The sequence below is a fragment of the Geotrypetes seraphini genome, chromosome 10, assembly GCF_902459505.1.
Source record: "Geotrypetes seraphini chromosome 10, aGeoSer1.1, whole genome shotgun sequence".
Taxonomy (NCBI): domain Eukaryota; kingdom Metazoa; phylum Chordata; class Amphibia; order Gymnophiona; family Dermophiidae; genus Geotrypetes; species Geotrypetes seraphini.
The window spans coordinates 137827713-137841717 of NC_047093.1; the positions used below are offsets into that span (position 1 = coordinate 137827713).

The following is a 14005-nucleotide window of genomic DNA, read 5'->3' on the forward strand; positions in this document are numbered from 1 at the left end:
CTTGGGTCTCTTTCTCTCTAGATTTGAAGATGACTACTATCAGCTTGTACAGAGCTTCATCTACGCCATTGAGGAGATCAACGCAGATGGAAACCTTCTTCCAAACCTTACACTAGGGTTCTCCATTCGAGATTCATGCAGTTCTACATTAATGGCTGTTGAGGACACCATTCACCTCCTAACCCAAAATAAGCAATCAATTGCCAACTATCGTTGCAGAACACGTCCTCCACTGGCTGCTGTAGTAGGAGAAGAAAAATCCCTACTCTCAATCCCTATGGCTACACTTCTAGGGGTTTATAAGTTCCCCCAGGTGAGAAACCCTTACACGTTGATATTCAAAAGGTTCACAAGGCTAATTTCAGGAGTCAGATCAAATGTGTTGTTTCAGTTTCTCTTCCCCTCCCCCACCTCTCCCCCTTGCTGACCACATAAATTCATCTAGGAAAACCACAGCCCCCACAAAATGTATCCAGACAAAAAGAGAGCCCTGGGAACTTCCAGCACTGACATTCAATGTTAGCCAGCCAGGGTTATTCTGTTAATGCTGGTCAGGAAAAAGCAGGCAGATCCTGCAAGCAATTCCTCTTTCTTCCCTCCTTCAAGTCAGGTCTCCATTCTAGTTGAAAAATGCTTCCCTAGGGAATCCAACAAGCCCTTCACCTTCCTTCTTGTCCAGCCACAGACCTGGAAATAAACCAATTGCAGGTCAGGACCCCTTCCAACTGTATTAATATTGCCAAAAACTACCACCCGAGGCTGCTAGGAGGAATTTTCCCTCCATATTTCCCTCCCATCTATTCAGTCTTCAAATCCATCTACTTTCCCTTCTTATCCCTTAGAGATCCTATGTACTTGCCCAAAGTTTTTTTGAATTCAGATATAGTTTTCATCTCTACCACCTCCACCGCAGGTATATTCAGCTAGACATAACTACACAGATTTCAACTGAACACTCGCCTAGTGAAAAACCCTGTCAAAATAAGAAAAATGATGAGTGGAGCAGTTAAGGAACATAAGAATAGCCTCCTGGGTCAGACCAATGGTCCATCAAACCCAGTAGTCTGTTCTCATGGTGGCCAATCCAGGTCACTAGTATCTGGCCAAAACTCAAAGGGTAGCGACATTCTATGTTACCGATCCAGGGGAAACAGTGGCTTCCCCCATGTCTCTCTCAATAACAGATTATGGACTTTTCCTCCAGGAAATTGTCCAAACCTTTCTTAAAACCAGCTACGCTATCCGCACTTACCACAACCTCTGGCAACGCATTTCAGAGCTTAACTATTCTCTGAGTGAAAAAAATATTTCCTTCTATTGGTTTTAAAAGTATTTCCCTGTAACTTCATCAAGTATCTCCTATTGATCTTCAAAAACACTTCACTCTAGCAATCAAATTCTCCTACACGGTCCCTCATTAAGACATATTTTCTACGATACCACACGGAAGTGAATATTTTCAGTTACCGCCCCTACGCTTTGAAACACACTTCCACTATACCTACAGGAAGAGACAAATCTTGAAAAATTTAAGGGAAACTTTAAAACCTTCCTATTTATGGATGCTTACTACCTCTGACTTCCCTATTTCTACCGATTCCATCAAAGGAAGAGCATAGCTATCCCTCCCTAATGTTCCATGCATTGCTGTTCTTCTGTCCTATTCTCAATTGTAGTTCAGCCCTCCCTTCCATTTTTTTCCTGTACGTCATGCTATGTCTTTTGTCTTTGTTTTATTCCCCCCAATTGTTTTTTAAACTTTTTTATGTTGTAACCTTGTATACTGCTTAGACAGCTATTATAAGCAGTATATCAAATTTTATTAAACTTGGTAGTAGTTGGATAATTCATAACTCTGTTTGCTACTTGAAAATTGACCCAACAAATAATAATAATAATTTTATTTCTTGTATACCGCTATACCGTGAGGTTCAAAGCGGTTTACAGTAGATACAGAAGAGATGCAATTAAGTAAGATAATTAAAATGAAGAAAAAGTACTTAGAGTTCCCTGACTGTCCCAAAGGCTCACTAGGAAAATTAATTTAGAATACATTATATAGGAGGGTTTTTTTTCCGGATACGATATATGGGAAGGATTTAACATAATAAACATAATAAATTATGTATCATTAAAAAATTAAATCTAATAACATTACAAAGATTCTAAACTGAATTCCTTACATTGATTGAGTAAATGGATTAGTAAAAGAATTTAGAAATTGAAATTAGTTACATTGATTAAGAAAATTGAACCAGGTAATAGACTAAACTTGGGAATATAAAGAGGAGATAGAAGGAGAAGAGTTCAGGTAGATTGAATATGCTTAGTGAATAAATGGGTTTTGATTTATTTTCGGAAGGCTTTGATATTAGATGTTGTGATCAGCAATTTAGAGATTGGAGGATCAATTTTTGCTGCATGTGTCGCTAGAAGGCCATCATAAAATTTCTTTCACAGGGTGCCTTTGAATGATGGGTAGGAGAATAGGGTCTGTGACCTCCTTGTTCTGGTTGGAAGTAGACGATTTAGGCAATTGTAAAGATAGGAAGGGGCCGTACCGTAAATTACTTTGAAGAGTATACAGTATAACTTGAAATGAATTCTGGCTCGGATTGGTAGCCAGTGTAATGTAATGTAATGTAATTTATTTCTTATATACCGCTACATCCGTTAGGTTCTAAGCGGTTTACAGAAAATATACATTAAGATTAGAAATAGGAAAGGTACTTGAAAAATTCCCTTACTGTCCCGAAGGCTCACAATCTAACTAAAGTACCTGGAGGGTAATAGAGAAGTGAAAAGTAGAGTTAGAGGAAAAATAAAAATAAAATAAACATTTTAACAAGATTTTAGTTTCCAGAAAAAGGGCTTCTTCAGGGAAGAGACTTGGCCGACAGTCCCAGGATGTCTATGTCTCCTCCCCTGCGATGTTCTCCCATCCATGCATTCCCTCCCAGACACACTGCCCGTGCCCCAGCCGCTCCAAGGAGGCGAATGCAGGATTCTCTCCTCTGCGGGAAAGCCGCCCGGAGCCGACAGTCGATCTTCATAGCGGATTGCAGGGGGGGAAGAGTTCACACTCTTGGTAGGATCGGGTCTGTGTTCTCTCGGTGGTTGTGGCTGGTCTCGTTGCTGCTTAGGTGTAAAAGCAGTTGATCTCCACTGCTGCTGATATTTAAAAGCAGGCAGATTGATCTCTCCAATGGACTGCAGGGGGAGGAGTTCACAATCCTGGCAGGATCGGGTCTGTGGGCTCTTGGTGGTTGCGGTAGGTCTCGCTGCTGCTTGTATGTAAAAGCAGTTGTTTTTCTACTGCTGCTGATATTTAAAGCAGGTAGATTGATCTCTTAAACGGGATATAAGGGGAGGAGCTCTCGATAGTGGCGGCTGGTCTTGGTGCTGTTTAGGTGTAAAAGCAGTTGATCTCCCAATGCTGCTGATATTTAAAAGCAGGCAGATTGATCTCGCCAACGAATTGTATGGTGAAGAGCACACACGCCTGGCAGGATTGGGACAAAGGCTCTCGATAGTGGCGGCTGGTCTTGGTGCTGCTTAGGTGTAAAAGCAGTTGATCTAGATAAGCGTTAGTTATATGGTCAAATCTTCCAAGAGAATAAATCAATCGAAGAGCAGTATTCTGAACAGTCTGGAGTCGTTTGATCATATAATTGGGGCAAGATATTTAGAGAATGTTACAATAGTCTACTAGTCCTAGTACAAGAGATTGAACCATAATCCTGTATTGCTCTTTATCAAAGAATAAGGAGTTCTCAACCCAACCCTCAGGGTCACACCCAACCAGTTAGGTTTCTGGATATCCAGAATGATTATGCATGAGAAAGATATCATAGGAGTCAACTTTTCAAAATTATTGGGGGTGCTAAACACAATGGAAATTGCCTCTTCATGAACACTGTCAAAGACTCTGTTCAAGCACCCACGGCACCCACAGAGATGGCTCCTACGACAGATATAGGGCTCCTTTTACGAAGGTGCGCTAGCGTTTTTAGCTTGCAAAGATTAGCGCACGCAGCCCCCTGCGCTAAATGAAAAACTAACGCCAGCACTATGGTGGTGTTGGCGTCTAGCGCAGCGCTAAAACTGGCGCTACCGCACCTTTGTAAAAGGAGCCCATACTTTTGTCTCAAACGTATTCATCGTGGATATCTTGAAAAGCAGATTCACTTGTTGTTTTCTGAGAACGGAGATGAGAAGCCCTATAATAGTATAAAGCAGTCAGATAATTTATTGATCTTGGAGCATCAAGTTAATCCGGTTAGTATATAAGAATATAAAAATAGCCTTACTGGGTCAGACCAATGGTCCATCAAGCCCAGTAGCCCATTCTTACAGTGGTCAATCCAGGTCCCTAATACCTGGCCAAAACCCAAGCAGTAGCAAAATTCCATACAGAATCTCAAAGAATAGCAAGATTCCAGAATCCCAGAGAGTAACAAGATTCTAGAATCCCAAAGAATAGCAACATTCCATGCTACCGGTCCAAGGCAAGCAGTGGCTTCCCCCATGTCTCTCAATAACAGACTAGGGACTTTTCCTCCATGAAATTGTCCATAGGTCTGACTAGAAACAGAGCACTAAACCTCCTCTCTGCTCTATGATAACATGTGATCTTGGGATTACAAAATAAATGGAGTAACATCCATGGCTCTTCTTAGAGAGAAACCAACTTTACTGCTTGCACTAGATTGGCGTCATATAACGAGATTATGTTCTTACATTTAAAAAAAGTCTCTGTATTTCCAGATCAGTTATGCCTCATCTGTAGCCACTCTGAGTGATAAGACTCGCTTCCCTTCCTTCTTGAGGACCATGCCCAGCGATGACTACCAGGCTTTTGGTCTTACCAGGCTGGTGATCCGATTTGGGTGGACCTGGGTTGGGATTGTGACCGAAGACAGTGAGTATGGGTGGCACGGCACTCAGATTTTGATAAAGGGACTAGAAGAGGCTGGGGTCTGCATCGAGTTCCTCACAGCCCTGCCCACTTTCCTTTCCAAGCAGAAGACTGACCAAATAGTGAAGAACATTGAGAACTCTAAAGCAAGAGTTATTGTAATATTCGCCACTTTTCGTAGCCTAACTCCCGTCATGAAGGGAATCTCCAGAAAGAATATCACAGGGCACACCTGGATAGCAAATGACGGATGGGCCACCTACAGAAAATTTTCTGGGGAAGCATTTTTGAGAACCTGCGAGGGAGTCCTGGGATTTACTGGCCGAACAGGTTACATGCAAGGCTTCAGGGAACATCTCAGTCACCTTCACCCTACAAAGACCCCTGACGACATTTTCCTTAGAACTTTCTGGGAGACGACATTTAGCTGCAAGTGGCCAACTCATAGCAATCAAACAGGAAGTGATGGGGCAAACAGAGGCATGATCAAATTCTGTGCAGGAAATGAGAGCCTACATGAATTAAACATCTCTTTTTTGGATATGAGCAGTTTAATCACCGGTTATAACACATACAATGCCTTGTATAGCATCATGTATGCCTTGCGTAACTTGAGTCTCTGTCAACCAGGGCAAGGGCCCTTCAAGAATGGATCATGCGCAAGAATCCAGGATTTTGAACCATGGCAGGTAAAACAAAAAGTTTTGACATATAGAATAGATGTGATAATTACTTGAACACACATTTAAAAAGCAGAAAGAATGCCATGTTGAAAAAAAACCCTTCACTGAATATCATTAGTGGAAACTCAAGGCTCACTTCCTCGGAAAATGGCCTGGAACTCAATTCCATTTCTTCTTTTCAGGCTCTAGTCTAGATCATCATTGGTGTCCTGTTCCAGCCCCTCACTTCCAGTTAACCTTCAGAGAAGAGTAGTCACTATACTCCTTATTCCAGCCCATTGTTTCCAGTACATTCTGCCCTGGGCCCACCTGCTGCCTCCTTAGGCTGCACAGGTCCACTTCCTTTCAGTGTACAAATTAAACACTGGTAAATCCTATTCGTTCTGGATCTACAACAGGTCACTTACAGTCAAATTTCCATTTGCTGTACTTCCTGCATTAGACAATGTCTCCCTTCCTTTCTTTCCAGCTTCTGTATTACATATGGAACACCCGTTTTAGGAACAGCAATGGAGAAGAGGTGTTTTTCGATGCTGGTGGAAGTGCACCTGGGCTTTACAATATCATCAACTGGCAGCCTACCTCTAAGGGCACCTTCAAGTTTGTGAAGGTCGGTGTCTATGACTCAACAGCCCCCAAAGGAAAGGATCTCATTGTAGATCAGAGCGCCATCTTATGGAATGGAGGGCAATTACAGGTTGGTCATGTTTTCAAGAAACATGTTTGAACTGTAGAAGAATTTATAAAGCTGCGATAGCTGAATGGAATATGAGGTTTGTGTCCATAAACATCCCCTGTGGGCTGCTGTAATTTAGCTCTCCTCAGTCTTTCAAAAAAGATGCTAATTCAGTATTTCTTTATTCAGTTTGATGCATCTTCCATAGATGTATTTACTAAATTGCATTCTAATTTGGACATAGTCTATAAATGGATGCTGTTGAATAAACACGCTCAAGAAAAGGGTCGCAACATGGCAAATGAGATTTAACGTGGATAAATGTAAGGTGATGCATGTCGGTAACAGAAATCTAATACACGAATACAGGATGTCCGTTGCAGTACTCGGAGAGACCCCCCCCCCAGGAAAGAGACTTGGGAGTACTGGTAGACAAGTCAATGAAGCCGTCTGTGAAATGTGCGGTGGCGGCAAAAAGGGCAAACAGAATGCTAGGATTGATTAAGAAGGGGATCACAAACAGATCAGAAATGGTTATCATGCCGCTGTACCCGGCCATGGTAAGCCCCCACCTGGAATACCACGTCCAGCTTTGGTCGCCGACATGAAGGAAGACATAGTACTACTTGAAAGGGTCTAAAATGGTTAAGAGGCTGGAGAAGTTGCCGTACAGTGAGAGATTAGAGAAACTGGGCCTCTTCTCCCTTGATAAGAGGAGACACAAAGGGGACATGATCGAAACATTCTAGATAATGAAGGGAATAGACTTAGCAGATAAAGACAGGTTGTTCATCCTCTCCAAGGTAGAGAGAATGAGAAGGCACTCTCTAAAGTTAAAAGGGGATAGATTCTGTACAAACGTAAAGAAGTTCTTCACCCAGAGTGTGGTAGAAAACTGGAACGCTCTTCCGGAGGCTGTTAAAGGGGTAAACACCCTCCAGGGATTCAAGACAAAGTTAGACAAGTCCCTGCTGAGCCATAACGTACGCAGGTAAGGCTAGACTGAGTTAGGGCACTGGTCTTTGACCTAAGGGCCGCCGCGGGACCGGACTGCTGGGCACGATGGACAACTGGTCTGACCCAGCAGCGGCAATTCTTATGGCAGACTGAAGTGATGGTGGTTAGTCGATGATCTGTTCTGACTAACTTCTTTTGTTGAGTTTCAAGGTGTTCGATTGTAGGTTTGTAAGAGAATTTGCTATCTTGGAGTTACTTTGGACTGTCTATCATTTTGTGAACAAGCTATAGTTCCTCTTTCTCACATGCATCACTTTGCACTTGCTCACATTAAATGTCATCTGCCATTTTGATGCCCAATCTACCAGTCTGACAAGGTCCTCTTCTGATTTAACAACTTTGTGTCATCAGCAATTTTAATTATCTCACTAGTTATTCCCATCTTTATATCATTGATAAATATTGCAAAAGGTTTGATTATCCCCGCAAGATGTCCAAGCTGGCCCAAAGCCCACACAAATCTCACCCAAAACACACCTCTAGCACACCTCTTTATGAGTTAGATTTCCTCAAGACATTTAAAATATTTGTTTCAAAAATAGGCACTTGGACGTTTGCTGAGAAAAATGTCCAAATTCCGGTTTAGACGGGATTTTTTTTATGTTTTTATATTTTGAAAATGCCCTTAATAGTGAGCTCACTTAAGACTGAATCCTCAAGTGAACAGCTAGAGTAGAAAAGTCATGCTGTTCTGTCCACATTTTTGTATTTTTCTCTGTTTTCTGTTCTTTCTCTAGATCCCTCAGTCTATGTGCAGTGAACCTTGCTCTCCAGGATACAGGAAGATTGTTCAGGAAGGAAAACCTCTTTGCTGCTTCATGTGTGTCCTCTGTTCATTAGGAGAGATTTCTAACCAAACTGGTAAGTCCAACTTCTATCACAGATGGATTTATAAACATGATGGCAGGTAAAGGCCAAATGGCCCATCCGCAATAAGCATAATCTCTTCCTCTTTCTAAGAAATCCCATGTGCCTAACCCAGGTTTTCTTGAATTCAGGCACAGTCTGTCTCCACTACCTCTTCCGGGAAACTGTTTCACACATCTACCATCCTTTCTGTAAAAAAGTATTTCCTCATAATACTCCTGAGCCTATCACCTCTTAACTTCATCCCATCCTACCTCTCATTCCAGAGCTTTCTTTCAAATGAAAGAGATTCGGTTCATGTGCATTTACATCATGTAGGTGTTTAAATATATCTATCATATCTCACCTTTCACGCCATATCTGTTCCTGAAGTACTTAGGCAATTCATTTGTACAATCCTTCCCACAATAACTGATCTCCAGAGCCGCTATTCACTAGTTTTAACCTGCCAGTTCTACTCAATTTGTAGCATTTTTAATCATTGTAAACCGCATAGAACTTCACGGTCCTGCGTAATATAAAATGTTTATTATTATCATTATTTTCTCAAAGTATATAGATTGGGATCTTTAAGTCTGTCCCCATATGCCTTATCACAAAGACCACACACCATTTTAGTAGCCTTCCTCTGGACCAACTCCATCCTTTTGAAGGTGCGGCCTCCAGAATTGTACACAATATGCTAAATGAGGTCTTATCAGAATCTTATACAGAGGCATCAATACCTCCTTTTTCCTACTGGCCCTACCTCTCCCTATGCACCCTAGAATCCTTCTAGCTTTCAACATCACCTTTTGAACCTGTGTGGCCTCTTTAAGATCATCATCACATCTAATCACACCCAAGTCCTGTTCTGTCGTGCACTTAAGTTCTTCACCCCCTAAACTGTACCGTTCCTTTGGGTTTCTGCAGCCCAAATGCATGACTTTGCATTTCTTAGCATTAAGTTTTAGCTGCCAAATTTCAGACCATTCTTCAAGCTTCGCCAGATCTTTCTTCATGTTATTCACAACATCCTGAGTGTCTACTCTATTGCAGATTTTGGTATCATCCGCAAAGAGGCAAATCTTACCTGACAGTCCTTCAGCAATATCTCTTATAAAAATGTTAAAAAGAACAGGCCAAAGAACAGAACCTTGAGCACACCACTGGTAACATCCCTTTCCTCAGCGCAATCTCCATTGATCACTACCCTCTGTCACCTTCCACTCAACTAGTTCTAGACCCCGCCCGTCACTTTGGGACCCATCCTGAGGGCACTCAGTTTGTCTGTGTGGAACACTGCCAAAGGCTTTGCTAAAATCTAAATACACCACTTCTAGTGCACCCCCTCTATCCAATTCTCTGGTCACCCAGTCAAAGAAAATGATCAGATTTGTCTGACAAGACCTACCTCTAGTGAATTCATGTTGCGTCTGGTCCTATAATCCACCGGATTCCAGAAATTTCACCATTCTCTGTTTTAAAAGCATTTCCATTAATTTGCCTACAACATAAGTCAGACTTACCAGCCTGTAATTCCCTACTTCTTCCGACCTTACTTCTACTTTTGTGGAGAGGGCCCACATCCACCTTTCTTGAGTCCTCCAGTACCACTCCCGACTCTAGAGACTCATTGAATAGGTCAGTCAGCAGAGCCACCAGAACTTCCCTCAGTTCCTTCAGCACCCTCGGATGTACACCATCCGGCCCTATTGCTTTATCTACCTTTATTTTAGCTAGCTCCTCACAAACACAACCCTGTGAAAATCAATCAGGGTCTACCACTCCTCCATCCCTATTCATGTTTGTCTTCTGCAGTCCTGCTCCCAGCGCTTCAGCCATGAGCACAGAACAGAAATATTTGTTAAGCAATTCAGCTTTTTCTTCATCAGCTTCTACATATTTCTCCCCGTCATCTTTGGGACTAAGAATGCCACTAATATATCTAAAAAATGTCCTGTCTCCCCAAGAAGAGGAGTATAGAAAGGACTACTGGGTGAAACTGAAAGAAGCCAAGAGAAAGATATTTCTGGCGAAAGCGCAGGCGGAAGAGCATATGGCTAAAAATATAAAAAAGGGAGACAAAAATTTTTTCAGATATATTAGTGAAAGGAGGAAGATGAAAAATCGAATTGCTAAACTAAAAGATGCTAAGAAAAGATATGTGGAGAATGATGAGGAAAAAGCAAACATGCTAAACAAATACTTCTGTTCTGTGTTCACGTAAAAAAATCCTGGAGAAGGACCGAGACTGTCTGGCAAAGTTACGCATGAAAATGGAGTAGATTCTGCACCATTCATGGAGGAAAGTGTTTATGAGCAACTTGAAAAAATGAAGGTGGACAAAGTGATGGGACCGGACGGGATCCATCCCAGGATACTGAGGGAGTTCAGAGAGGTTCTGGCGGGTCCTATTAAAGACTTGTTCAACAAAAGTAGTCACAGAGATAAAGCGGGAAACTTCACTTTGGTTGTTGGAAAAATAATGGAAGTGTTGCTGAAAGAAAGGATAGTGAACTTCCTAGAATCTAATGGGTTACAGGATCCGAGGCAACATTACTTTAATATAGGTAAATCGTGCCAAATGAACCTGATTGAATTTTTTGATTAGGTGACCAGAGAACTGGATTGAGGACATATGCTAGATGTCATTTACTTAGATTTCAGCAAAGCCTTTGACACGGTTCCTCATAGGAGGCTGTTGAACAAACTTGAAGGGCTGAAGTTAGGACCCAAAGTGGTGAACTGGATTAGAAACTGGTTGTTGGACAGATGCCAGAGGGTGGTGGTTAATGGAAGTTACTTGGGGAAGGAAAGGTGAGTAGTAGAGAACTTCAGGGTTCAGTGCTGGGGCTGATCCTGTTCAATATATGCTGGGAGGTGAGAGGCCGATATGCACAGAGGGGAAGAGGGACCTTGGGGTAATAGTGTCCGAAGATCTAAAAGTGAAAAAACAGTGTGGCAAGGCGGTGACTGCCGGCATAAGGATGCTGGGCTGTATAAAGAGAGGAGTAACCAGTAGAAGAAAGAAGGTATTTATGCCCCTGTACAGGTCATTGGTGAGGTCCCACTTGGAGTATTGTGTTCAGTTTTGGAGACCGTATCTGGCGTAGGGTGAAAGAAGACTTGTAGCGGTCCAGAGGAAGGCAACGAAAATGATAGGAGGTTTGCACCAAAAAACGTATGAGGAGAGATTGGAAGCCCTGAATATGTATACCCTAGAGGAAAGGAGGGACAAGGAAGATATGATTCAGACGTTCAAGTACTTGAAAGGTATTAAAGTAGAACAAAATCTTTTCAAGAGAAAGGAAAATGGTAAAACCAGAGGGCATAATTTGAGGCTGAGGGGTAGGAGATTCAAGAGCAATGTAAGGAAATTCTTCTGTACAGAATGCGGTCCTGAGAGAGGTGGTGGAGAGGAAAATGGTGATGGAATTCAAAAAATCGATGAACACAGTGGATCTAGAATCAGAAAATAATAGTGTCTGTATATGGCCGCTTAGTTGAGGATGGGCCGGGAAGGGCTTCACTGGCTGGAATGGTGTAAATGGGCTGGAGTGAGTTTTGACAGAGACTTCAGTAGTTGGAACCTAAGCACAGTACCGGGCAAAGCTTTGGATTCTTGCCCAGAAATAGCTAAGAAGAAGAAAAAAAAAAAATTAAATTGAATCAGGTTGGGCAGACTGGATAAGCCATTCAGATCTTTATCTGACGTCATCTACTATGTTACTATTTTACCATGTCAGCTATTTTTTCTTCCATTTGCATCTTTGCTATCCTGAATACATGACCAGCCTCTCTTAACTTTTCCAGATATTTTTGCCTGTCTTCCACTTTCTGTGATTTGAGAGAGCAAAAAGTGAGGCGTCATAAACCCATATTAATTAATTGCATAATAATGCTTTAAGATCATCCATATATATTCTGCACAAAATGTTCAACGTGTGACTTCTGCACAACTTTTCATAAAGAAAGTATGAGGGGCCCCTGAAAAATTCTTAGCTATACACTTAGTCCAGTGATTTTCCACTTTTTCGTTCTGTCGGAAAAATAAGAAACCAAAAGAGTGGAAAATCGCTAGACTAAGTGTAAAGCCCTGGATGGAGACTTCCCCCAACTTTGTTGGTTGGGATCAAACCTTTCAGTGGCCCCCCCTAGTAGGGTATGGGCACAAGGTCTACTAACGACTACATTAATGTCTAAGGCAGCCATCAGAATGAGTTCAATTTCCTATAGGTTTTGAAAATAAATTAAAATTAAAAGAAGAAAGTGGCAATCCCTATGGCACCCCTGAAAGAAACATGCATGGGGAGTAAATAGAAACACCTGACTGACCTCTAAGACAACTTCCTGAAGAAAAGGGGTTAATCCACTCCAACACTGTTCTCACTAGTCCCAGTTGAGCACATCTAGCCTCCAAACCTGTATGGTCAACCAAAGTACATCTGAATTTTAAAAAGGCTAGGAAAGGTTTCTGAAGACCAAGTCTCTAAATAACTATTACTGAGGCAAACTTGCTAGTCTCCGTCACTTACTTCTGGGAATGTGCAGACTTTCAAGCTGGTACTTTTATATGACCCGAATTGGCTATTCTTGGAGACAAAATTCATGAATCTTTGAGTCTAGTATGTATTTAATTTACTCTTCATTACTCACTGGGGTTATCATTTATTTATAATTAGCTAACGTCTTTCTAATTATCTATCCACAGACTCCACTGAGTGCTGGAAATGCCCTGAGAACTACTGGCCCGATGAGAGAAAGCAGAAATGCATTGAGAAATCAGTTGAGTTCCTATCCTATACAGAACCATTGGGAATCATACTAGCAGTAACATCTGTAGTCACAGCTGTGATCCCAGCAGTCATCCTGGTGATCTTCATCAAGTATCGGCATACTCACATCGTCAAAGCCAACAACTGGCAGCTCAGCTTTCTCCTACTGGTCTCCTTAGTTTTCTGTTGCCTCTGCTCACTCATCTTCATTGGCCATCCCAGGGATGTGACCTGCTTAGTCAGGCAAGTGGCATTTGGCATCATATTTGCTCTCTGTATCTCTTGCGTCTTGGCTAAAACCATCATGGTGGTCATCGCCTTCAAAGCCACCAAGCCTGACAGTAGTCTAAAGTACTGGGTAAGACCACAGCTAAGCAATGCCATTGTCATCACTTCCACATCCATTCAGGTCATCATCTGTATTCTTTGGCTATCCATATCACCTCCTTTCTTACACAAGAACAAAAACTTCCAGATCGGTTCAATAATTCTCGAATGCAACGAAGGCTCAGCCACAGCCTTTTGGTGCATGCTGGGATATATAGGGTTCCTGGCCAGTTTGAGTTTAGTTGTGGCTTTCCTGACCAGGAAACTGCCTGACAGCTTTAATGAGGCCAAGTTCATCACTTTCAGCATGCTTGTCTTTGTTAGCGTTTGGTTGTCCTTCATTCCAGCCTACCTGAGCACCCGCGGAAAACAAATGGTGGCTGTTGAGGTCTTTGCTATCCTGTCTTCCAGCACTGGATTAATGACCTGCATATTCCTGCCTAAGTGCCATATAATCTTATTCAGACCAGATATGAACACGAAGGAATACCTCTTGAGAAGAACAGTCGGCAGCAAGAAAGTGAAGTGAAATTTATCCATTTGAAAATTGTGACATTGCTGAGCTAAGGAGGGAACTGCACAGAGAGTGGATATGCAGATTGTCTCACTGTAAGAAAAGGCAGACGAATTCTCAACATTTACACACTTTAGTGATGATAACTATTAAAATTGATAAATAAAGTTGGGATTAATAATGCAAACACTCTAAGGCCTGAATTCTGTAACCGTCGACGTTGTCAACAGCCGCTTTAAAAGTGGC

The 14005-nt window shown here is 42.0% G+C and overlaps 1 protein-coding gene across 1 annotated transcript; it reads left to right on the top strand.

Moving 5' to 3' along the window:
• Positions 1-277: 277 nt before the first annotated feature.
• On the top strand, positions 278-13774 carry LOC117368660 (extracellular calcium-sensing receptor-like). The gene is made up of 5 exons (XM_033962385.1): positions 278-313; positions 4768-5607; positions 6071-6298; positions 8032-8155; positions 12855-13774. Exons 1-5 carry the CDS (start codon positions 278-280, stop codon positions 13772-13774), a joined length of 2148 nt encoding a protein of 715 aa, XP_033818276.1.
• The last annotated feature ends 231 nt before the right edge of the window (positions 13775-14005 follow it).